This window comes from Nasonia vitripennis, chromosome 2 (genome assembly GCF_009193385.2).
Source record: "Nasonia vitripennis strain AsymCx chromosome 2, Nvit_psr_1.1, whole genome shotgun sequence".
Lineage (NCBI taxonomy): Eukaryota > Metazoa > Arthropoda > Insecta > Hymenoptera > Pteromalidae > Nasonia > Nasonia vitripennis.
In genome coordinates this window covers 12,251,140-12,271,449 of record NC_045758.1, presented here as the reverse complement: position 1 = coordinate 12,271,449, position 20,310 = coordinate 12,251,140, and the positions used below count along the sequence as shown (strand labels likewise).

Below are 20,310 nucleotides of genomic sequence, written 5' to 3'. Positions count from 1 at the left end.
CTGTTATACACCTATATGGCTATAAAAGTATCAGGGATAGCAGCGCGGCGCAGCAGTCGCGCTTTCGAGTCAACGCGGCTTGTCAATTGGATCGGCGTTAATCAGGTGGTTTGGAATTGGATGTTTGCGAGGAGAAACGCGTCCAAGACTCCAAGTGTTGAAATCGAAACTGGTTAATAACATCCTCTCCGGACGCCAAGATAGCTCCAAGTCGCTGATTAATGACAATTCAAAGATGTACTTGTCACGGCTGAGTCTCTGCGTAATTTTTGTTTTGCTCTGCTCGCTCGAGTCCAGGGCAAACTTAAATGACGACGCACCCCTAACCAAACTCGGCTCCAAAACGGGTCCGTCGCTCAAGTTTTTCTACTGGTGAGTAAGAATTTTGCCGGGAAAGGTCAAGATTTTCCTGTTTGTAGACTTGAAGGTGAAAGCGTCTTTAGGGTAAAAGTCATGAATAGTCTGCATTGAACGATGTAATATCACTTTTTTCGCAAACTTTCTTTTGATGATTCATCACATTCTTATCCAACTTTTGCACGATAATAAGATGCTAACATGATCAATTTACTTAATGGCTTCCATTGCTATCCATCCGAAGAGTGATGTCTTTATCTATTTCGCTTTCAGTTATTCTTGCGGATATAGGAAAGTATTCGAAGACTATGTAAACATTCTGCGACAGAAGTATCCAGAACTGCAAATTGATGGGGAAAACTACAATCCCCCTGGAGCAAACATGATGCTTGCAAAGGGTTTGGTAAGTTTTGAATGTTTATTTACAAGCCTACTATGAATATTTTTAATAAAATGCATTGTTATTGTTGTTACAGGGAATAGCCAAGATTCTAGTCATAGTTTTAATATTCAGCAAAATAAATATATTCCAATGGATTGGTCAGCCTCAGCCATTTTGGTGGCAATGGTGTATGGACAACCGTTTGTACTCTTGTGTGATGCTGTTTTTCGCATGCAACGCTGCAGAAGGATATTTAATATCCTCTGGTGCATTTGAAATACATTTTAATGGTGAGATAGAGCTTTTAAATATTATTCTATGATAATAATGCATAATATTATAATTATATGAATGTCCAATCTGCAGATGTTCCCATATGGTCCAAACTTGAAACTGGAAGAATACCTCAACCTCCTGAATTGTTTCAGATCATTGATACTCACATGCAAATGATATTCCCAGAGATGGAAGCTGGAAAGATTGGTCTCAATAAGTAGGCTAATGATGATTTTTCTTTTCTTTCTTAAATAAGCAGTTTTTTTTCTTCTTAAAGTAACAATGGAATCTGTAAAGTGATTTTGCATATTTAAAAACCAAACTGCGGATAAGTGAAAATTCTGAGACAAACTTAACAAGCGTATATTGATCTATTAGATCAGTATTAAGAATATGAGAATAATGTCTCAAAATTCAGTCTTTTTATATCCTAGAATTGTAGAATATGTATATTGACTAAAGAATTATGTTTGTGTAAATAACGTAAGACACACCAAAGGATACGTAACAAATTACATCACTTTCAGAATTATTGCTCCATTTTTTATCTTGAGAAAAATTGAGCATTAAACAATAGAAATGCTATTAAAAAAATACTCAAATTTATTCCAATCATGTGCATTTCTCATGTCATTACGTTTGTTGCATTTTTTTATTTTTGTTTTTTACCATATCTTAAGCTCTAATAAAACTGAATTGTCAAACACTGTGGACTACCTAAGTACAAGTAAAAACAATTCACAAGCTATACCTATACTAAAGTTGTAATTTGGAAGTATCATTTTGTCTGTATTATTTCTGTAATCAAGTAACTTTCTTAAACTTCATTTCACATTGTAAATTGTTGCAAATAAAATAAATTAATACATAAAGAAGCCTTTTTAAAATTTTTTTAAATATACTGAAATAGCTATATCTAACATCGATCCAATTGCAATAGTTAATAAATATGCAAACATATTCAACTCGAATACGGTACTTTGTCAGGTGATTTCGCATCGGCAAACATAGTAAAAAAAAAACCAAGGAACTGGCGCTATCTCGCGGGAACCCCCAACTCGTCTCTTTGCGGACGGCAGATGGCACTGATGGCAGTCTGGCGGATTACTTTGCATCACTTGTTGACGTTAAAAGTAAACAATACTTGATTATCTTTCGCGAAATATACAAGAATTTCATAATTTCAAAAGTTGAAAAGTTAATAAAAAAAAAATTTGTATGTATATAAATTCAATTTAATATTGAACAAGGCTTGTAATTTTTAGCCATTATATAGTGAATCATTACGCTTTAAAAATGGTTTGACGCTGATTTTTGTTGAAAAAGCTCGCGACAATTGAGCTATTTTGATGGAAAATAGCTAGCATATGATCTATATAATAAGGCGGAGTATCATCTTTGTTGGGCCGTCGAAGCACAAGGCACAAGCTCAAGCTATATAAGTGATGCCAATCGATATTTCGTTGGCAGCACTGCCGCGGCGGCGGGAAGATCCGTCGAATTGAAAATTATCAGCTGTTAGTTCTCTATATAATGGTATAGCATATAGCGAAACGCACAGTGCTGTCGCGCGCAACAATGCACAATTGAAAGCAATCGTCGGTTCAACAATGGCCAATCTCGTCATCGGCCTAATGGGTCCTGCATCGCAGGTAGTCGAGGACAAAATATTGATCTCATTAGCATAAATATAACACACAAGACGCTCCACTCGGTTATTGTAGCAGCGCTAAAAAAGCGAGAGAGCGACTGACCTCGCTGCGCGCTGTTTATCTCGAGCCAATGTGGAGCGCACGACGCACACAACTTCGGTGAAGCAGCGGATAGGTGTAGAAGCTAGAAATATAGCCTATAAGTATGTACTCGCTCTGTAGCTGTGTGCATACATATACATATATACGAGGGTGCGCTGCGCACCGCGACCAAGCTACAGGTATAGCGAGTGCTATATACGAGAGAAAGAGGGGCGCAGAGGAACAGTCAGTGTGAACTGTGAAGCGAGTTCGACGAGCGACAAGATGCGTTGAGAAGAATCGTTCATTGAATTATACACTCGCATCGCGCTAATACGGAGATAATCAAATCCGACTCCGAAAGTCGCTAACGTGCATACTTACAACACATAGGTAGATACTCCTCGATATAGAATATTAGATACTGCTCCGAAACTCCGACGAGTCGCCTCCGTCTACCGTCGCGCCGTGCGTCGGTATACACACACACACACACACACACACACACATACACACAGAGCATAAGTATATACACAGAGCGAGAGCCAGAGAGAGACAGAGAGCCGATCGCGCGAGCATCGGCGCAGACAGGCGGAGAGGAGCGCAGAGCGATCAGAGAGCGGACTGATATTCGTCATCCTTGGCAACGAAGAGTCGCAAACGCTGCTCCCGTCGTGGTGTACGCATGTCCGTGTTGCCCGTCAGCAGCCGCCCTGCAGTGCAGTGCAGCATATACAATAAAAGATAGTCGTCGTCGTCGTCGTCGTCGCTCAGAGCAGTAGCAGCAGCGCAGCCGAGACTGGCTCACGCCGCCGCGCTCAGCTCGTCGTATAATATATACACACACGACGACTTCACCGCCAACTTCCCGATGAGCTGCTAAGCTAAGGGGACAGCGAGTAGTAGCGCAGCAGCAGCCGCCAGTGCCTAAAAGCAACTGCGTATCATTCTAACGGATTAATCGGCTATTGAATGGTAAGCGCGTGCGGCGCCGTTGCATAACGTGATAGTGTGTGTAGTGCGAATGATCCCGGATACTCTTGTGCGCGCAAAATTGGCTCAGCCGACGATTCTTCACCAGCAGGTCGACGTCGTCGCTCGCATAGGTTATAAGGCTCTGTGCGTGTATTTCGCTCGCGCTCTCTCTCTCTCTCTCTCTTTCTCTCTCGTGTTTATATCGTGACCAGCTACCTATATAGCGAGCTGCGATGCTGATACTTGATGGCTGCTCTTGAAGCAAGAGAGAGAGAGAGAGAGAGAGTGTCTGTCAAGTTGCTCTCTCTGCTCCGGACTTGTCAATTTTCTCTCGCGCTCTTTGCTGCTAGCTACTGCGGGGATAATAAAGCTTTGTTTACGAGTTTTCATTGTTTACTCTCGTGTCCTGTGACTGTGTGCGCCACTGTGTGCTCCGACTTGTGTTCGCGAGATTCTGGCTTATCTCGGACTCGCGACTGTCGTCGTGCCCGACTGTATGCGGTACTTACGGACGAGGAGCTCGCCGCGTATTTTAGTAGAAATTGGCTGAGAGAACGAATTAATTACACAGTATTATTTTGCTTCTGCTTGGAGTGCTCTCTGATGTTACCTAATTTTTAGCTGTACCTGTACTTACCACTTGGTCTGGCTACCAGCTCTTTGTTTATCATACGCTGCTTGATATGTGTGATTGTTGCCTACTGACACCTTAGCCCTTGTAGATTTATTATTTTGATTCATCTTTTATGCATGAGAGTAACAAATTGATTATATTTCTGTTTCAAGAAATTATGCCTCTGTTCGGGAAGTCTCAAAAGAGCCCAGCGGAGGTTGTGAAGGCTCTAAAAGAAGCTGTAAACGCGCTGGAGCGTGGTGATAAAAAAGTCGAAAAGGTATGTTGTACCGAAGCAGTGTCTATATGCTGGATATAATTGAAAAAACGATCTTTCTAGGCTCAAGAAGATGTGAGTAAAAATTTAGTGCACATTAAAAACATGCTGTATGGAACTGCCGAGTCTGAGCCACAAGCAGATATTGTTGTAGCTCAATTAGCACAAGAACTGTATAACAGTAATCTTTTACTGCTTCTTGTTCAAAATCTTAGTCGAATAGATTTTGAGGTAAGATCATGGGAATACTTAGATATAGTCAATGATATAAAAACATGAAGAATCATTTAAAAGTTCAACTTGTGTGTGTTTTCAGGGTAAAAAAGATGTTGCTCAGGTGTTTAATAATATATTAAGAAGACAAATCGGTACAAGATCTCCCACAGTGGAATATATCTGTACCAAGCCAGAAATACTGTTTACTCTCATGTCGGGGTGAGTGAATGATGTGTTATTATACTATTGGAAATCTAACATTAATAAAATTAATTTGTTTAATTAACTTTTCAGTTATGAGCATCAAGATATTGCATTAAACTGTGGTACAATGTTAAGAGAGTGTGCTCGATATGAAGCATTAGCAAAAATTATGATTTACTCGGATGATTTTTATAATTTCTTTAGATATGTTGAAGTTTCTACATTTGATATTGCTTCAGATGCCTTTTCTACTTTTAAGGAACTTCTTACAAGGCATAAAATTTTAAGTGCTGAATTTTTAGAAGTCAATTATGATAAAGTTTTTTCACACTATCAAAGGTTACTGAACTCAGAAAATTACGTCACACGCAGACAGAGTTTAAAATTATTAGGAGAACTTTTACTTGATCGACACAACTTTACTGTGAGTTGTGTGAAAATTCATTAAGGGCCATTGAGCATATCACTATAGATATATAATGAAGGAGAAAATCGTCTCTACTTTTGCAATGTACACTTGTATTTTGGAAAAAACTGTTGCACCAATGACTACAAAAAAAGTAAATGATGATGTTTGATGATATATGCTTTGTGCGCGGAAGCAAGTTAAAATGTTTCCACGAGTTAGAAAATGGTTAACAAGTCATTTAAAATTACCTTTCTAGGAGCTGTCAAAGTGCATAACCTTGTTACCATGGCAACGACTTGACATATACATATTAAGATCGGATAGCTCTTATAACGTATTTTTAAATTATTTTTTTTTAATTTTGCTTACGGAGGCTTCTAAGCTCACACAAAGTGCATATCAAACAATGTCATATATTTTTTTCAAGGTCCTCGGTGTAGTAGTTCTTCTCAAAAGTACATTGCAAAGGGACGGACAATTTTCTCGTTTACTATATAATCTATAGCGGTATGCTCGAGGGCCCTTAAATTCATTCCATCGTTATGGACATGTTATGAATTTGCTTTTTTCTATAGGTAATGACGCGGTACATCTCAAATCCAGATAATCTAAAATTAATGATGAATATGCTTAAAGAAAAGTCTCGTAATATACAATTTGAGGCCTTCCATGTTTTCAAGGTACAATAGTTTATTCTAAATTTAATTTTTGACTATCTACAAGATCATAATGCCAATTTATTTGAAAATTATTTCAGGTATTCGTTGCTAATCCAAACAAACCTAAACCAATTCTGGATATTTTACTACGCAATCAAGAAAAACTGATAGAGTTCCTTACACGCTTCCACACAGATCGCTCAGAAGATGAACAATTTAACGATGAAAAGGCTTACTTGATCAAACAAATCAAAGAGCTCAAGTCTGTACATGAAAATTAAGTTGGTACTTTTTTACACCGTTTTCCAGTAGTTGTGTAAATAAAATTTACATTCACGATTTATTATTGTAACATTCAGACTCTTCGGACATTATAATACTCTGCTACCTTCCACCACACTAAATTGATTTCAAGAGCTCAGTATGGCAGCTACAAAAATGACGCCTCCTTTACTTTCAAGATTTTCGTAATAAACTTATTGAAAATTGACACGCTAAAAAATAGTTAAAATATGAAAACGTGAAATGTGCCTACGCAATTTTTATGAGCCTATTCTGCAATAACAAGTACTAACGTGATAAATAAAAACTTGAAATACTTCACACTCTTTAGTAGAAGACGTAAGCTGTTTTAATTTACGTTGTTTTTTTATTCGTTTAGTAAATAAAGGAATTTGAAATTTCTGATTGTAATTATTATGTTAAAAAACACATGTGTTACCCCAACCAAGTGTTTTGCTAAAATGAAGTTCGTGAATTTACGATTATACAATATGAATGATCAAATTCATTGTAGCTGCTGTACTTTTGTTTTTATACATCAAATTACCTTCTAAATGCAGCAAAATGTATTACTTGAATCGATAGGTATCTCCTGCTTCATTTTATGCTAAAAATTATAATCACATGTATATGTATAGAATTGACTGTTAAAATGTAACGCCAAAACAATAATTATTGTTTATTATATTTATTGCAATAAAAGTATTATTAAAAAAACAATCACAAAAAATTAGTACTTTTAAATGAATCGCATTACATTTATTATATTTATCAACTAACCATTTAATATTCACATGCACTCAGACTTTTAAAAATAAAAGTAAAATTTTCAGTATTATTAACAGTATAAAAATTATATTATCGTTTTCTTAAAAACGTCATCATACAAAACTAACTATTCTAGTCTTATAGTGCAAATTCGCTGCGAATAGCCATTTGAAAAACAGTAGTATTAACATTTTTTAATTAAAAAAATTATCAATAAAGTCTCAACAAACTCTATCAACATTGTATCATTTTCAAGATACATTAACATACGAATGACAATTTTTTAAATTAAAATAATTTGTCACACAACTGGTGGATATTCCAATTCTAGAAGGATATCCAACTGATTTCGAGTCTGTTTTACTATTAGACTATTCCTGATTTGCAGTATAAAAAAGTGTTCACATTGAAAAATTAAACGATCGTCGTATATCGAATGTTTGAGGAACGTTTACAAGTCCTAAACGCGATGCTATTGACGTAATGGCTTGAGAAATACTTTTAAAAGTTCGTGGACGCCTATGATTTAATCCCCAATCAGGCTTTGGACTAGGTAGAAGATCTAATTTGCATTTTGTTGTATTGGTTGTGGGTTTGTTCTTGGTTGAATTACACAAAGATCTCAGTAAAAATTTCGTTCTTGCATCATTTTTCACAGCCTGAAATAAAAATAAAACTTGCAGTTACTTTACATTTTAATATTCGATACTAACAATTAAAAATACAATGATTCTCAACCTCAGCATATTCTTCATCTTCTGTAAGAACCCATATTAATGTCGCAGTATGTAAAAATAGATCTTCTTTCTTATCGGCTGCAATAGTTAACAGTCTTGCCAAAACCTCAATATGTTCCTTCTAGAAAATGATATTAAGTTATCAAGTAAAATATAATATATATTATGCAAAAATGCACCAAAGTAAAAAGTGCAGTAATCACATTGAAAATTTGTTTGACTTACCTCAAGAACATACTTTGTTGTCGGCTGAAACTTTGCTAATGTTAATAAGATACTTATGACTTTCAAACAAACGTCCAACCAAGGTAGGGATCTGTTGGCCCGAGTCAAAATATCATACAATTTCGGTACAGCATTCAGTCGGCAGACGTTGATACAAGCATTCGGCGATAAGCGTATTATAACATCTACAAATCAATTATAAATTAAAGAATATAATAAAATATATCCACAAATGCTTGTAAAAGATTATAAATTTACCTAAAGAAGATAGGCAAACCGACAGCTGTCCAATATTGGAAGCATACTTGAAAATTTCAATATTCTCTTGTAACCGGCATGCCAATGTAGCGGATGGTACAGCGGCTTTAGCCGCTTCTTTCGCTCTTTCGCGCAGCATTGACATTTTCTTACTAGCTGCCTGACGAACTTTGAATCCCCTCCAAGCAGCTTGGATTATCACAGCAGCTCTATATTGTCTTCTCATCTCGGCCTTCATAGCTTCACGAAGTCGGCGTTCTACCGAAGAATTAATCCACCAGTTTTCTATCACAAGAGCTGCCCACTTCCTCGTCTCAATCTCAATCCTCAGTTTTCTTAAGTAATAAATTCGTCTCCACCATCGTTGAATTCTAGTGACTGCTAGAGTTTTAAAACGATAGTCTCTCCTGACTTGTTCGGCGATTCGCTTAGCACGGTATCGTCTCTGTAATGCGATCACAGCAGCTCGCTGTTTTTCGTACTGCAATTGGCATTCTTTCATCTGGAGATGGGATCGCCAGAATCGTTGAATCTTTATTGCCGCATTCCTCTGCCTCTTGAAGGATTGGACTTGTAGTTTCACCCTCACCAGCATCTGCATCTTTATAACAGCCGTTTTCAGTTGAATAAACTCTTTCCGTTGTTGTCTTCCAAACAACGTATGCCTTCTCCAATTTTCGATGAAGAGTACCGCAATCTTTATCTTCTCGTACTTTCTCACAGCCATGATCCTCTTCCAATGTTTCTGCATCGTGATTACTGCTTCTCGCTTTTGTCTATACCCTCTCACCGCTTGTTTCATTCTCCATGTACTCTGCACTTTGATAACACATTCTCTATATTTAAGGTATTCTGCACGAACTTGTCGCCCAGTGACAATATTTCTTCTCCACGTCTGTATTACAGTTGCAGCGAGTTTCTTTCTTTTATATTCCTTGAAAGCTACGTAAGACTTCCAGTGCTTTTGTATCACAATAGCCGCAACACGTTGTCTTTTGAATTCTCTCATCTGTTTTATTGTTCTCCACATGCGCTGTACTTTGATGACACTTTCTCTAAATTTGAGATACTCAGCGCGAACTTTTCGCCCAGTAACTATACTTCTTCTCCACGTCTGTATAGCAGTTGCAGCGATTTTCTTTCTTCTATATTCCTTGAAAGCTACGTAAGACCTCCAGTGCTTTTGTATCACAATAGCTGCAACACGTTGTCTTTTGAATTCTCTCATCTGTTTTATTGTTCTCCACATGCGCTGTACTTTGATGACACTTTCTCTAAATTTGAGATACTCAGCGCGAACTTTTCGCCCAGTAACTATACTTCTTCTCCACGTCTGTATAGCAGTTGCAGCGGTTTTCTTTCTTCTATATTCCTTGAAAGCTACGTAAGACCTCCAGTGCTTTTGCACTACAATTACAGATTCCCGCTGCTTCTGGAATCTCTTGACATGTTGCTTTACTCTTGCAAGACGCTGCATTTTAATGGTGCATGCTCTCAATTGAAGATATTCGGAGCGTACTCGTCTACCCAACAATTTGTGTGTCCTCCACTTTTCGACAATTCTAACAGCATTTTTCGTTTTCTTGTACTGTCTAATCGTCACTAAGGATCGCCAGTGCTTTTGTAAAACAATCGCTGCCTTTCGTTTTTGCAAGAACTCGTTCCTCTCCAATCTTGCTTGGAGTGTCGCCCGCCATTTCCTTTGAATTGAAATAACGGAAGACTTATGTTTAGCATAAGTCTCTCGCACCTGTTTTCCACACTTCTTCGCTCGCCATCTACGTTGCAATACTATAGCTGCTGCTTTTCTTTGCAGAAGCGCTCTGTAACGTCGTCTTTCTTGTCTCATCCTGTATTGCGATTGAACTATAATTGTACAACGTTTTAACTGCAGATAATTCTGCCGCGCTTCTCTCATGGCAACTCGCGCTCTCCATCTCCTTTGTAAGACGATAGCTGCATTTCTTGTTTTCAAATATTTTGCTCTGGTTTTCCTTCCAGTCTTTAATGCAATCCATCTAGCTTCGACGACCGTTACGGCCTTCTTTAATGTCAAGTACTCATTGCGCACCTTACGCGTTTCAATAAGATTTTGATACAATAGCTCAATTTTCAAAACTGAAGCTTTCTTGCGTTTGTACTCTTTTCTGACTACATGCATTCTCCAATTCTTTTGGAAAACTATGGCAGCATTTTTCTTAGCCAAGAAGTTCGAACGCTCCTTCTTGGTTAAAACTGCGCTTCTCCACCATCTTTGTATTTTGATGATGTTTAAACGCTGTTTTCTGTACTTGTTCGCTTCGGTGACAGATCTCCACCACGTTTGCAGTTGAAGACAAGAAGTTTTCTTGCGTTTGTAAAGTTGTACGTCTGCTTTGGTTGCTCGGTAATTCCGCCAAGCCTTTTGAATCATAATGGCGCTGTCTTTTTGACGAAGAAATTGTTTCCTTTCTTCAATCACAGTGTGTTTTGCTATCCATACCTTCTCGACGGCCCTGACGCAGTTCTTCAGGGCGAGGAAATGATTCCGATCTCGCCTCGCAGTCAGACAACGTTTCCACCATTCTTGAATGAACCTGATGGCTCTTAGCTTTTCCGAATAGCGCTTCTGCTCCAACTTCATTGATAACTTGACGCGCCATTTTCTTTGAACAAAAATGATGGCTTTTCTTTTATTTTGGTAGTCGAGGAATACCTGCCTACCTAGTCGTCGAGCTTTCCAAAGTGTCTGAATTTCGATAACCTTTGTCTTCAATTGAGTGAATCGATGTCTTTCATATTTCATCAATTGCTTCGCACGCCATCGTCTCTGTACTTTAATTACAACGTTCTTCTGTCTTTTGAATTCTTCTATGTAAGACTTGGTCGACCGAATTCTCCTCCACCATCTTTGAATTTTAATTGCTGAAGATTTAACAAGTTGAAACTGTTTCTGCTGTTGCTTGGCTTCCTTTCTCAACCTCCATAGCAATTGTATCTTCTTTGCAGCTTCAATTTTCTCATGCATCAAACGAGCATATTCTTCTTTGAGTTTCTGCAGTTCTCGTCTGGCCAAGTAGCATTTCCATGCCCGTTGAATGACAGAAGCGGCATTATGCCTTCTATTTCGCAACATCTTTTTGATATAAACGTACCAGAGCTTTGACCGCCACCAGCGTTGCACCGTTTTCGCGGCTTTTTCAAATCTGGGAGCTTGGAATTTGTAGATAATCTGCCAAAGAAGCGATAGAGTCTTCTCTTTATGACCATCAGCTATACTCTTGGCATCGATGTCTCCTGTAATCGTGTATCCTGCCTCGTTCAGTGTAGTCAATGCTATACTAACATTGTGAACCTTTTGCAAACGGGAAATAGCTGGTACTCTACAACGGCATGTTAGACATCGTTGTCCGGTTATCAGTTCCATGACCCGGCAAAGTCTAACACCATCCCTTAGGTCGGTGCATAAATTTACAACAGCATAATCGTATTCGTCCAGGAAAGTTTGTTTGTGAGAAACGACATAATTATAGCCACGTAAGACTTTAGTTATATCTCCTATGCCACTCAAAAGTTCACGCGAAAAAGTTAAAAGAATCGATCGGCTATCCTTGATCAACGCTTTCTTGTGGAAAAGGCATGGATCATGTCCTATAAGCTTGTTTCTTTTAGCATAATCCAAAAAATACACAACAAACAAAAACTTTTTAAGCATGAATTTGTTCATATGAGACTGGAATGTACCGAGTCTTATATTAGGATGAGCATGAGACGAATGCGTTTTGACGAGAAAAGGGTCTGAAAAGAATCTGTGTATAAGAAATCTTGATAGTCCAATCAAGTCATTGTTAGATTGGAGAGGAATGGTTTCTCCATAAACTGTTTCCAGACCTATTCTTAGCCAAAGGGGATTGTAACTTATAAACAACTCGAGAATAGTCTTTTGTAAACCTGTAATAAACAAAATTTTATTTAATGAGATGATTAATTTAGGTAAACTTCAATTTACTTTAATACTTGCCAATATCACGGTGTAAATCTTTATCCTGACGAATGAGCAAAATTTCTTTCTCAATGCCAACTGTAGTCTGAGAAAGAGCAGTTATAACTTCAGGCTTGCGAAACATAGCACAGGCGGCTTTACGTAGAGTATTTAATCGCGTTGTTGTATGATATCTAGCAGATATTGATTCTTTAGTTTCGGCTAAAGCTACATCTTCCTTTGCTCTGCAAGATTGCCATACTTTCCCAACATCAAGTGGAGTTGATTCAATATCAGTTGATAATTGCTCAGGAGGTGTCATCAACATATTTAACCATTTCTTGAATTCCAATTCTTGCACAAACATCCACTTTTCATCACAGTAAAGAGTGCTGATGGAACAAAGAAGAATTTTATTAAAAAGTGGTTTCATTGATCAAGATATAATGTAAATTTATAATCAAGCACCTTGCTAGAAAAGGATCTATTGTCATAGTAGCAGCAAATGGATCTGGATTGCAGAACATGCTTAAGAAATCATTTGGATCATGCAACTTTACACTAGCTTCTTTTAAAGGTTTAGTCTTGGGTTTAGTCTTGCTTTTATCCTTGTCTTTACCAGCTGCTAATCCTGACAGAGAAAGCTTTGCTATTCGAACACCAGGTATTTGAATAGTTCCATTACCTAATAAAAATAGAATATTTGTAGTCAATTTTCATATAATTAATTTATAAATAACTAAACAAAGCTAAGTATCAACAGGATTTACTTTTAATAGATTTGTTTATCTGAACTTTCTTCTTGGCATTCACTGTTCCTGAAATATGTTTGTCTTTCATAATTTTAATGCTTTTAGTGGGTGATATTTTTCTTATTGGTGGTTTAGTAAAAGAACTTTTCTTTGGAGGTGAAATTTCTATGCAAAAAGCCTTTGATTTTTTCGATTTTTTGTGAGATTCTATTGAATTTGTAACTGATTTGTCTGTGATATCATGATCATAAAGATCTTCTTCGGTTATACTATCTAGAGTGGAATGCATGAGATTTTTGCTGATTGGTGATAGAGAAGTATTTTTTGATTTTACCCATAAATCTGCTTCCAAACAATCTCTAGCACTACCAAAATCTACTTGACTCTTTGAGAACACATTACTATATCTTTTATGGTCAATTGTGACATTGGGTAGTTTATTAACTGACAATGGAGTTGAGAATCCCATATCTAAATTATTTCTGTTAAAAGTTTTAGCAAGACAGGTTGGTTTCAAATGAGAGCTATTTTTTGTACTAGTTGGTGAAACACTTAACTCATAAGTGTGATTTGTTGAAGAGTTATTGACTGACTCAATGTCAAAAGTTGCATTTTTGCTTACTGAATCATCCTCAAATGATTTGCTTTTATTAGATTTAGTTCCCGTGGAACAGAAAGTTGGTGAGAATTTTGTGTCTTCTTCAATCTTTGCACTTGGATTTTTGAAAGGTGTGAATTTTATGTCATTTAAAAGCATTGACATTTCTGATGGTAACTTGGGAGTTTCTGTAGCCACTTGTTTTGGTGATAAAGAGTCATCAAACTCATCATTTTCATCTTTTAAATTATCACAAGTTTGATCAACTTTCAAATACTTGGGAACTGTTACATAAGTTTCTTTTCGTAATTTCATTTCAACTGTACTTTCCACTGTGATTTTTTCAATTTTTTCAAATTCTGAAATACAAAATATGTGTAATTTTTAATTATCTGTATTTATATTTATTTATTATAATTAGATTTTTATCGTATGTCCATCTATATCTATTCTTACCATTAGTAGGAACAAATGAAACATTATTATGAACTGTGCTTGGTTCAAAACATGAAAATTTTGATTTTAGTGGTGTAAACTTAAAGGTGGACGAATCTAAATATTTTGAAAAATCCAATGGTGGTGATGGAGTTTGATCCTTTTTTTGCTTTTTTGTTTTTGCTTGTTCCAACATCCAATTGAAACCAACATTTGACACATTTTCTTTATCTGCAAATTCAGTAGCTACGGGTCTTTTCAGTGGAGGTTCAACTTTGATTTTTGGTGGCTCTTGCTTTATTTTAGATGTATTGTTCTTGAGAGGTGCTACAGTATTTTTTTTAATATTGGATGTACTCTGGATTTTTGGTCCTAGAGGATTTCTTTGTTTTGTTTTAACTCCTTTTTTGTCATTGGCAACTTTATTCGGATCTATACAAGTTAATGTAAGAGGTATGTCATACTTGATTCGTCTACTGTCTGATAATTGTAATATTTCTCTCCAAGAACCACTTTCTTTAGGGTCCCATGAAATTATCAAATCTACTTCACTCTCTGGTTGTAGTGACCATTCGATTGCACTTAAATTAATACAACGTTCTTGCAGAGGTGTCTTAGTTATCGATGCCTTTTTATGAAAAATCAAATACGTTTAAAAAAAATCTTTGAATTGTATGCAAGACAAAAATTAATCACTTACAGTTAGAGACCGATTGTTGGAATTTTTGATGTGCAATGTACATTCAACTCTAGTATTGATTTTGGTATCCAATTTTATTCGAGTTGGGGGTTGAAATGGTGCCAACACCAAACTGTACTCATTAATCACCGGGGCTCGTATCATGGGCTCCGCCACTTTCTTCTCCTTTGGAGTAATATTGATCTAAACAGTTCAAGACAATGAATCAATAGTCACCATTTTCATAAACGCTCGGGTACTTGGTAATCAAATGTATCTAAACACCGGCGCGAACGTCTTACCTGAAAAAACATGGTTTAGCCGTCGTACATAGGTCATTTAGCCATTAATTGCAAAACTGAAGAACTTGATAAACCCGAAATGAGGCTTGTTCAAGTTAGATAATCCGACGAATGCACCCTTTTTCCTGCATTTTCACGGAGTTGTTTATCAATCACTACGCACTGAAGGGTATACTCGCACTCACTATGTCAACGGTTCCCGACAGCCCGACCGTTTGAAAATTAAATGTGTTCGAATACGCAACGATGGTGGCGTTGCGATCGGACTTATGGTGGATTTTCAACTGAAATCAGCTGCTCGAATATATTGTTTAAAATTGGATGGAACGATGATAATATTTAAAATTCGTAAACAATGTTTGGTAATTTTTACTTGTAAAAATTTATTGTAGTGTTCCTTAAATTGAAATATATTATCGGCTCACAATAAGCACTATTTAGACATCAGTTAAAAGTATAGATTCGACTAAATAAACTATTATATTGCCTGAATTTCTTCTAGAAAATTCTCGGTTTGAGCCAATGCACACACCATACACTATATACTAATAACTATTCCAAGGACCCAGCTTTTGCCTTGGCAAAATTCTGTTTTGAAATATATAAAGTATATACTTATAGGCTTGTTTGCAATTCGCGCAGTGGCGGTCAACTTGTGCAGTACGTCAGTTTTATCGTAATATGAGATTTAAATTGTATCATCTTTTATTTTTGTGTTTACAAACATCCTGCGGTAGTGCAAAATAGCATTTGGTCAAACTGCATCCCTTTGATAATGCTAACAAATGGCTAAGGATATTTTGGGAATGGATGAAAAAAATTTTGAAGAGAACAATCCTTGGAGTAATTTGCCTACAGTAACTACTTTTGATAAAGGTAAAATCCAGAATTACAGGTTTTCATTTGAGGATATGGATACTATAGATAAACATTTTTTATGATGTTGACTCTTCATTTATTATCAAATAAGGATTTGAAATTTTGTTTGGCAAAATGATGTATTTTAGGTTAACCTTAGAAAATGTGCGATTCGCAAACATTGAATTGTACTTTTGCAGGAACTAATTCTGCTCCAACAAGATGCATTGGAGAAAACCAAAAAAGAAAATGCAGCGGCAAAGTAATGAAGAAAGTTTCATCTTCTAGTATTTTAATAGGTTCACTAATCAATCAACTATGTACAATCCTTGAAAAAGACCCAGGTCAAAGTAAAAGATTGTATTTTTGTAAGTATATTTGATTCAACAAAAATTGTTTATTGTATGGGATTTATTTATTCATAAGGAAAATTATTTCTAGTGCTCTGTGACACTTTGCATCAAATGAAGTTGATAGATCCTTCGTATAAACTAGGAGGTTTTGAATTAGCACAAGGAAAATACATGGAAGCAGTATATCAGTTAATCACTGTTGCTAGAGATACACTTGGAAGTGATAATCCTGTGCCCATTCCAAGGTATTCATTTATATTACACAATGGAAAATCTTTTGAATTGACTAAGGAATGAAAAAAAAATGTGTATATTTTTTAGACCTCTTGTTACTTATGTATCCTCTTATGAAGATCAATTTCGAGAAACTGGATTTATTGCTGGTGGAGGTTTTGGGAACGTTTTCAAAGCTGTACATAAGTTAGATGAAGTGGAATATGCAATCAAGAAAATTGTTGTTCGCCCTGGAAATGTAAAATCTATCATGACTCATCTAGAAGAAGTAAAAACTCTGGCCAAATTAAATCATACAAATATAGTGTCATACAAACAAGCATGGATAGAACCCATGTCAACCCCAAATGGTTTGCAATGTCTACCCAGTATCAGCAAAGCAGAAAGCAACACGTATGAAAGCAGGTCAAGTTACAGTGAAAGAAACACATTTAGTGGTGGAAAAAGTTATAGTTACTCAAGTCGTAAAAGTAAAAAATCCTTAACATTTTCAAGTGATTGCCAAAATCGTAATTTAAGCAAAGAATTAAGAAGCAAAATAAGTTGTACGTCCTGTGAGTCCAATTCAGATATAGTTTCATTCAGAGAAGAAAATGAAGCATATGATATAAGTATTGAAAGTGATGCTAGTAATAATATTTTAGAAATAAGTTCCAGGTCTAGTACGGAAGAAAGTATATCTAGCGATGAATCTGTAGAAGATCGTAGGATTTGTCAATACTCCTCACAAACTGTAAGTAAAATTATTATTACTTTGGTTTTAATTATATTTATACTTTAACTTATGCATGTATTTATTTTAGAATCAATATGCGATATTGTACATTCAAATGGCATTGTGTGAAAAAACATTACGTCATTGGTTAGATGAAAGAACAGAACCTACCCCAATATCAATGATTGCATCAATAGCAACCCAAATTCTCTGTGGCCTGAACTATATTCATTCTTTAAAAATTGTTCATCATGACATCAAGGTAATTCCAAGTTTCAAATATCTCATTTATGATAGTACCTACTGTGTCGTAAGTAGTTCTTTCTGACACCAACAGGCACTTGGTGGATTTAAGGCAGGCAGTACTTTGAAATATTGTCCAATATACGTATCTTCAATGAAAATTTTTGGTCCCGTATAAGTGCTTTCGCGTTGCTTGGTCGCTTAACTCTCCGTGCCAGAAAGAGCCACTTATGATACTCTTATCCTAATATACCACTTTTTACAGATATTTTTAAAAATATATAAACAGAAAACATATATTTATTGATTTTTCAGCCTAGTAATATTTTTATTTCAACAACAGGAAAGTTACAAGTCCAATTAGGGGATTTTGGCTTGGCTTGTCCATTGCAACGTTATAATCATGATGCTATTGTTGGTACTCATATGTATGCAGCTCCAGAACAATTGAAAGGAGAATGTAATCCCAAGGTATTAAAAGTAGAATTTGCTGTTACATTATGCTGCAATGTCTTTTATTATAATATAATACAAAACATTATATTTTCAGAGTGATATTTATAGTTTGGGAATAGTTCTTTTAGAATTACTTATTCCTATGCAAACATCTATGGAATGTATTCGAATAGTTAATAGTTTAAAAGCTGGTGAAAATCCTACAGCACTTGCTGGATCACATCCCAAATGGGTAAAAATTTATTATTTTTAGTGTAAAAAATGCAAAAAGTTCTAATTATAGAATATTTTTATAATTTATTTCTGTTCATAATTTTAGGCTCAAACAATAAGTCAGTTAATTCAAACAAATCCAATAGGGCGACCTTCGGCAAATGAACTTTTAGATGACTTAAAATTAGATAAAGATTTGACAATAACAAAATTAGAAAATGAAAATAGCAAATTGCAAAATGAAAATGAAGTATTAAGAAAAGACATTCTTGTAAAAGATCAAATAATAGAAGAACAGAAAAATAAGATAGAAGAGTTGATGGCTAAATTGGCAAAATTAGAATCATAATATTAAAATGATCATGTCAAATCTATTATTTCTATATTGTAAAAACTTTATAGCAAACATATTGTACATAAAATATCTTTTTTATATTCAAGCATTTTTAATGACTGAATCCAACAGTACTATAAGTTTGTGCGCAATGTCAATTCTTGAATAGCCTATATCTGGCTTAGCACATTGTTCTAGTAAATCTATTAAAGTTGGATGTTTTTGTAAAATATAATCAGGAGGATCATGTAAAAATCCTTGATTATGGAAGACTGCACCTAGTGCTTGTGTAAGGATATGCTGTAAATTTTAATAATGTTAATAAATATATATTTTTTATGTTCATATCCAACAATCATGTGCATTGTAATTTACCTGACAAATGGCATAAAAGTTATGATCACTAACTTTATGGGAGCATATGTCATTTGGAGAAAATACAAAGCAATCTTGACAATCTAAATCAACTGCATTGGTATATGTCTCATTCCATGATTCAATTCCTACCAAAGCTAAAATTTATAATAGTAAATTTATTATTATTTAAGTTGTTTTATAATAACAGGATAATATAAAAGTATTTACCTTTTTCTGGAGGATTTTTTTCAACAATAATAATATTTTCCAAATCTACAAATATTGCTTTATCTTCATTGTTCACTGCTATATTATCCATGGATATATCTGTCAAATAAAATGCAAATTCTGAATTCTTTGACATCAGTGTGTCAGCAGCTTGAAGAAGACTAGAAGCTATTTTTGCTCTTCTAATCCAAGGCTCATCAATAAATGATGACAGTGGCAAACCAATATACTCTTCAACTATAAGTCTTCCACAAGCTCCAAAATATTTTGGAGTAGGCCAACCCTCTTTAGCAGGTAGAATCTTAAACATTGATTGATTAAATAAAAATTTCATCTATAGTTAGTACAGTTTCTCATCAGAAATTACCTGCAAAATAAGAGGTTCAGGATTGATTTTTATTGTGCTCCACAGATATTTGAAGTAATCTTCATTTTCTGCATGACTTTGAAATTTCACATTTACAAACAGTTTCTCTAATTTTGTTGTTGTTGGACATAGTCTCATTTTATTGTTTATATCACCCCCAACATTTGCAAGCTCTGATTCTACTAATTTATAAAAATTCGTTTTTGAATCTTGTTTTCTTGATTCACTCTGGTAACACAGCTCATGTAATTCATCATCAGAACAAATCATTTCATCAAACGTTTTTAGCTCTGACTCCTGAGCCAATTTTTTCATTATCACTTTTTTATCTTTATATTTACCATAGTAAACATTTTTGACACTGAATAAATTATTGAAGATCGAATAAAAATCCGTATATTCAAAACTGATTTCATTGCTGTCAATGACTTGGCACATAGAATCTCCAAAACAAGCGGGACACTTATACCTTTCAGTTATTTCGGCAACTTTTAAATTGAATCTATTTATGTATATGCCTAAAATTAAAATCAGTAACGCGATTAAAAATGAAGAAACCGACGCTTTTGTCACCAGCATTTTTTAAATTTACAAGCACATTTTTATCGTTCTACCAAGTTCTTATACTTCGCACAATAATCAAAACAAAAGATCGACCTCCCTTCCAAAAGCCGCATCGTCAACTTGTTGCACACGATCGCAATACATGCCTTCGCGATGTCTATACCTATACTTATAATTATAATTTGCTGGTCTTGTTTTATCATTGGATGATGCACCAGTCATAAAACTGGAAATAAGTATATATATATACCATTGATAGGTCATAACAGACTATATTTATTTGTTGCTTG

The 20,310-nt window shown here is 35.4% G+C and overlaps 5 protein-coding genes across 19 annotated transcripts; 3 read left to right on the top strand and 2 right to left on the bottom strand.

Moving 5' to 3' along the window:
• The first annotated feature begins 15 nt into the window (after positions 1 to 15).
• On the top strand, positions 16 to 1,890 carry LOC100122940 (thioredoxin reductase-like selenoprotein T homolog CG3887). The gene is made up of 4 exons (XM_001606509.6): positions 16 to 372; positions 631 to 760; positions 834 to 1,029; positions 1,106 to 1,890. Exons 1-4 carry the CDS (start codon positions 236 to 238, stop codon positions 1,234 to 1,236), a joined length of 594 nt encoding a protein of 197 aa, XP_001606559.1. The 5' UTR covers positions 16 to 235; the 3' UTR covers positions 1,237 to 1,890.
• A 995-nt stretch (positions 1,891 to 2,885) lies between these two features.
• LOC100122951 (protein Mo25) lies at positions 2,886 to 7,103 on the top strand. 12 transcript variants are annotated; one of them, XM_032596589.1, is made up of 8 exons: positions 2,886 to 3,141; positions 4,510 to 4,616; positions 4,677 to 4,844; positions 4,930 to 5,048; positions 5,124 to 5,457; positions 6,018 to 6,122; positions 6,200 to 6,382; positions 6,461 to 7,103. In XM_032596589.1, the coding sequence occupies exons 2-7, from the start codon at positions 4,515 to 4,517 to the stop codon at positions 6,380 to 6,382; spliced, it is 1,011 nt and encodes a 336-aa protein (XP_032452480.1). In that variant the 5' UTR covers positions 2,886 to 3,141; positions 4,510 to 4,514; the 3' UTR covers positions 6,461 to 7,103. The 12 variants fall into 12 exon arrangements, with proteins under 12 accessions (XP_032452480.1, XP_016837462.1, XP_032452477.1 ...); XM_032596586.1 differs by having other exon boundaries at positions 2,984 to 3,723; XM_008214377.4 differs by lacking the exon at positions 2,886 to 3,141 and adding an exon at positions 3,526 to 3,854.
• LOC100122962 (abnormal spindle-like microcephaly-associated protein homolog) lies at positions 7,059 to 15,321 on the bottom strand. The gene is made up of 10 exons (XM_008214385.4): positions 15,099 to 15,321; positions 14,818 to 15,000; positions 14,139 to 14,745; positions 13,103 to 14,041; positions 12,801 to 13,017; positions 12,372 to 12,724; positions 8,372 to 12,301; positions 8,114 to 8,298; positions 7,890 to 8,009; positions 7,059 to 7,810 (listed from the first exon to the last, which is right to left on the bottom strand). The coding sequence occupies exons 1-10, from the start codon at positions 15,108 to 15,110 to the stop codon at positions 7,553 to 7,555; spliced, it is 6,804 nt and encodes a 2,267-aa protein (XP_008212607.1). The 5' UTR covers positions 15,111 to 15,321; the 3' UTR covers positions 7,059 to 7,552.
• Positions 15,322 to 15,353: 32 nt separating this feature from the next.
• Eif2ak1 (eukaryotic translation initiation factor 2-alpha kinase 1) lies at positions 15,354 to 18,860 on the top strand. 3 transcript variants are annotated; one of them, XM_008214172.3, is made up of 9 exons: positions 15,354 to 15,460; positions 15,836 to 15,974; positions 16,157 to 16,324; positions 16,398 to 16,554; positions 16,631 to 17,276; positions 17,347 to 17,520; positions 17,817 to 17,972; positions 18,052 to 18,189; positions 18,277 to 18,859. In XM_008214172.3, exons 2-9 carry the CDS (start codon positions 15,884 to 15,886, stop codon positions 18,517 to 18,519), a joined length of 1,773 nt encoding a protein of 590 aa, XP_008212394.1. In that variant the 5' UTR covers positions 15,354 to 15,460; positions 15,836 to 15,883; the 3' UTR covers positions 18,520 to 18,859. The 3 variants fall into 3 exon arrangements, with proteins under 3 accessions (XP_008212394.1, XP_016837010.1, NP_001155063.1); XM_016981521.2 differs by lacking the exon at positions 15,354 to 15,460 and having other exon boundaries at positions 15,485 to 15,974; positions 16,106 to 16,324; NM_001161591.1 differs by lacking the exon at positions 15,354 to 15,460 and having other exon boundaries at positions 15,739 to 15,974; positions 18,277 to 18,860.
• On the bottom strand, positions 18,000 to 20,254 carry LOC100122979 (divergent protein kinase domain 2A). Of its 2 annotated transcripts, XM_016981971.2 has the most exons (5): positions 20,055 to 20,210; positions 19,457 to 19,974; positions 19,090 to 19,390; positions 18,880 to 19,016; positions 18,000 to 18,804 (listed from the first exon to the last, which is right to left on the bottom strand). In XM_016981971.2, the coding sequence occupies exons 2-5, from the start codon at positions 19,892 to 19,894 to the stop codon at positions 18,607 to 18,609; spliced, it is 1,074 nt and encodes a 357-aa protein (XP_016837460.1). In that variant the 5' UTR covers positions 19,895 to 19,974; positions 20,055 to 20,210; the 3' UTR covers positions 18,000 to 18,606. The 2 variants fall into 2 exon arrangements, with proteins under 2 accessions (XP_016837460.1, XP_001606587.2); XM_001606537.6 differs by having other exon boundaries at positions 19,457 to 20,254.
• Between the last annotated feature and the right edge of the window lie 56 nt (positions 20,255 to 20,310).

Excerpts from the sequence above, each read along its gene's own strand:
- LOC100122940 (XM_001606509.6), top strand. The coding sequence starts at position 236 with ATGTACTTGTCACGGCTGAGTCTCTGCGTAATTTTTGTTTTGCTCTGC. Across the intron at positions 373-630 it reads TCGCTCAAGTTTTTCTACTG|TTATTCTTGCGGATATAGGA; the intron begins GTGAGTAAGAAT and ends TTTCGCTTTCAG. Across the intron at positions 761-833 it reads TGATGCTTGCAAAGGGTTTG|GGAATAGCCAAGATTCTAGT; the intron begins GTAAGTTTTGAA and ends TTGTTGTTACAG.
- LOC100122951 (XM_008214378.4), top strand. The coding sequence starts at position 3,773 with ATGATCCCGGATACTCTTGTGCGCGCAAAATTGGCTCAGCCGACGATT. Across the intron at positions 4,617-4,676 it reads GTGATAAAAAAGTCGAAAAG|GCTCAAGAAGATGTGAGTAA; the intron begins GTATGTTGTACC and ends CGATCTTTCTAG. Across the intron at positions 4,845-4,929 it reads TTAGTCGAATAGATTTTGAG|GGTAAAAAAGATGTTGCTCA; the intron begins GTAAGATCATGG and ends GTGTGTTTTCAG.
- LOC100122962 (XM_008214385.4), bottom strand. Across the intron at positions 12,725-12,800 it reads ATAGATCCTTTTCTAGCAAG|CACTCTTTACTGTGATGAAA; the intron begins GTGCTTGATTAT and ends TTGTTCCATCAG. Across the intron at positions 8,010-8,113 it reads CAACAAAGTATGTTCTTGAG|AAGGAACATATTGAGGTTTT; the intron begins GTAAGTCAAACA and ends ATCATTTTCTAG.
- Eif2ak1 (NM_001161591.1), top strand. The coding sequence starts at position 15,884 with ATGGCTAAGGATATTTTGGGAATGGATGAAAAAAATTTTGAAGAGAAC. Across the intron at positions 17,521-17,816 it reads TTGTTCATCATGACATCAAG|CCTAGTAATATTTTTATTTC; the intron begins GTAATTCCAAGT and ends TTGATTTTTCAG. Across the intron at positions 18,190-18,276 it reads CTGGATCACATCCCAAATGG|GCTCAAACAATAAGTCAGTT; the intron begins GTAAAAATTTAT and ends TCATAATTTTAG.
- LOC100122979 (XM_001606537.6), bottom strand. The coding sequence starts at position 20,035 with ATGCTGGTGACAAAAGCGTCGGTTTCTTCATTTTTAATCGCGTTACTG. Across the intron at positions 19,391-19,456 it reads CTGAACCTCTTATTTTGCAG|ATTCTACCTGCTAAAGAGGG; the intron begins GTAATTTCTGAT and ends TCAATGTTTAAG. Across the intron at positions 19,017-19,089 it reads AAAAAATCCTCCAGAAAAAG|CTTTGGTAGGAATTGAATCA; the intron begins GTAAATACTTTT and ends TATAAATTTTAG.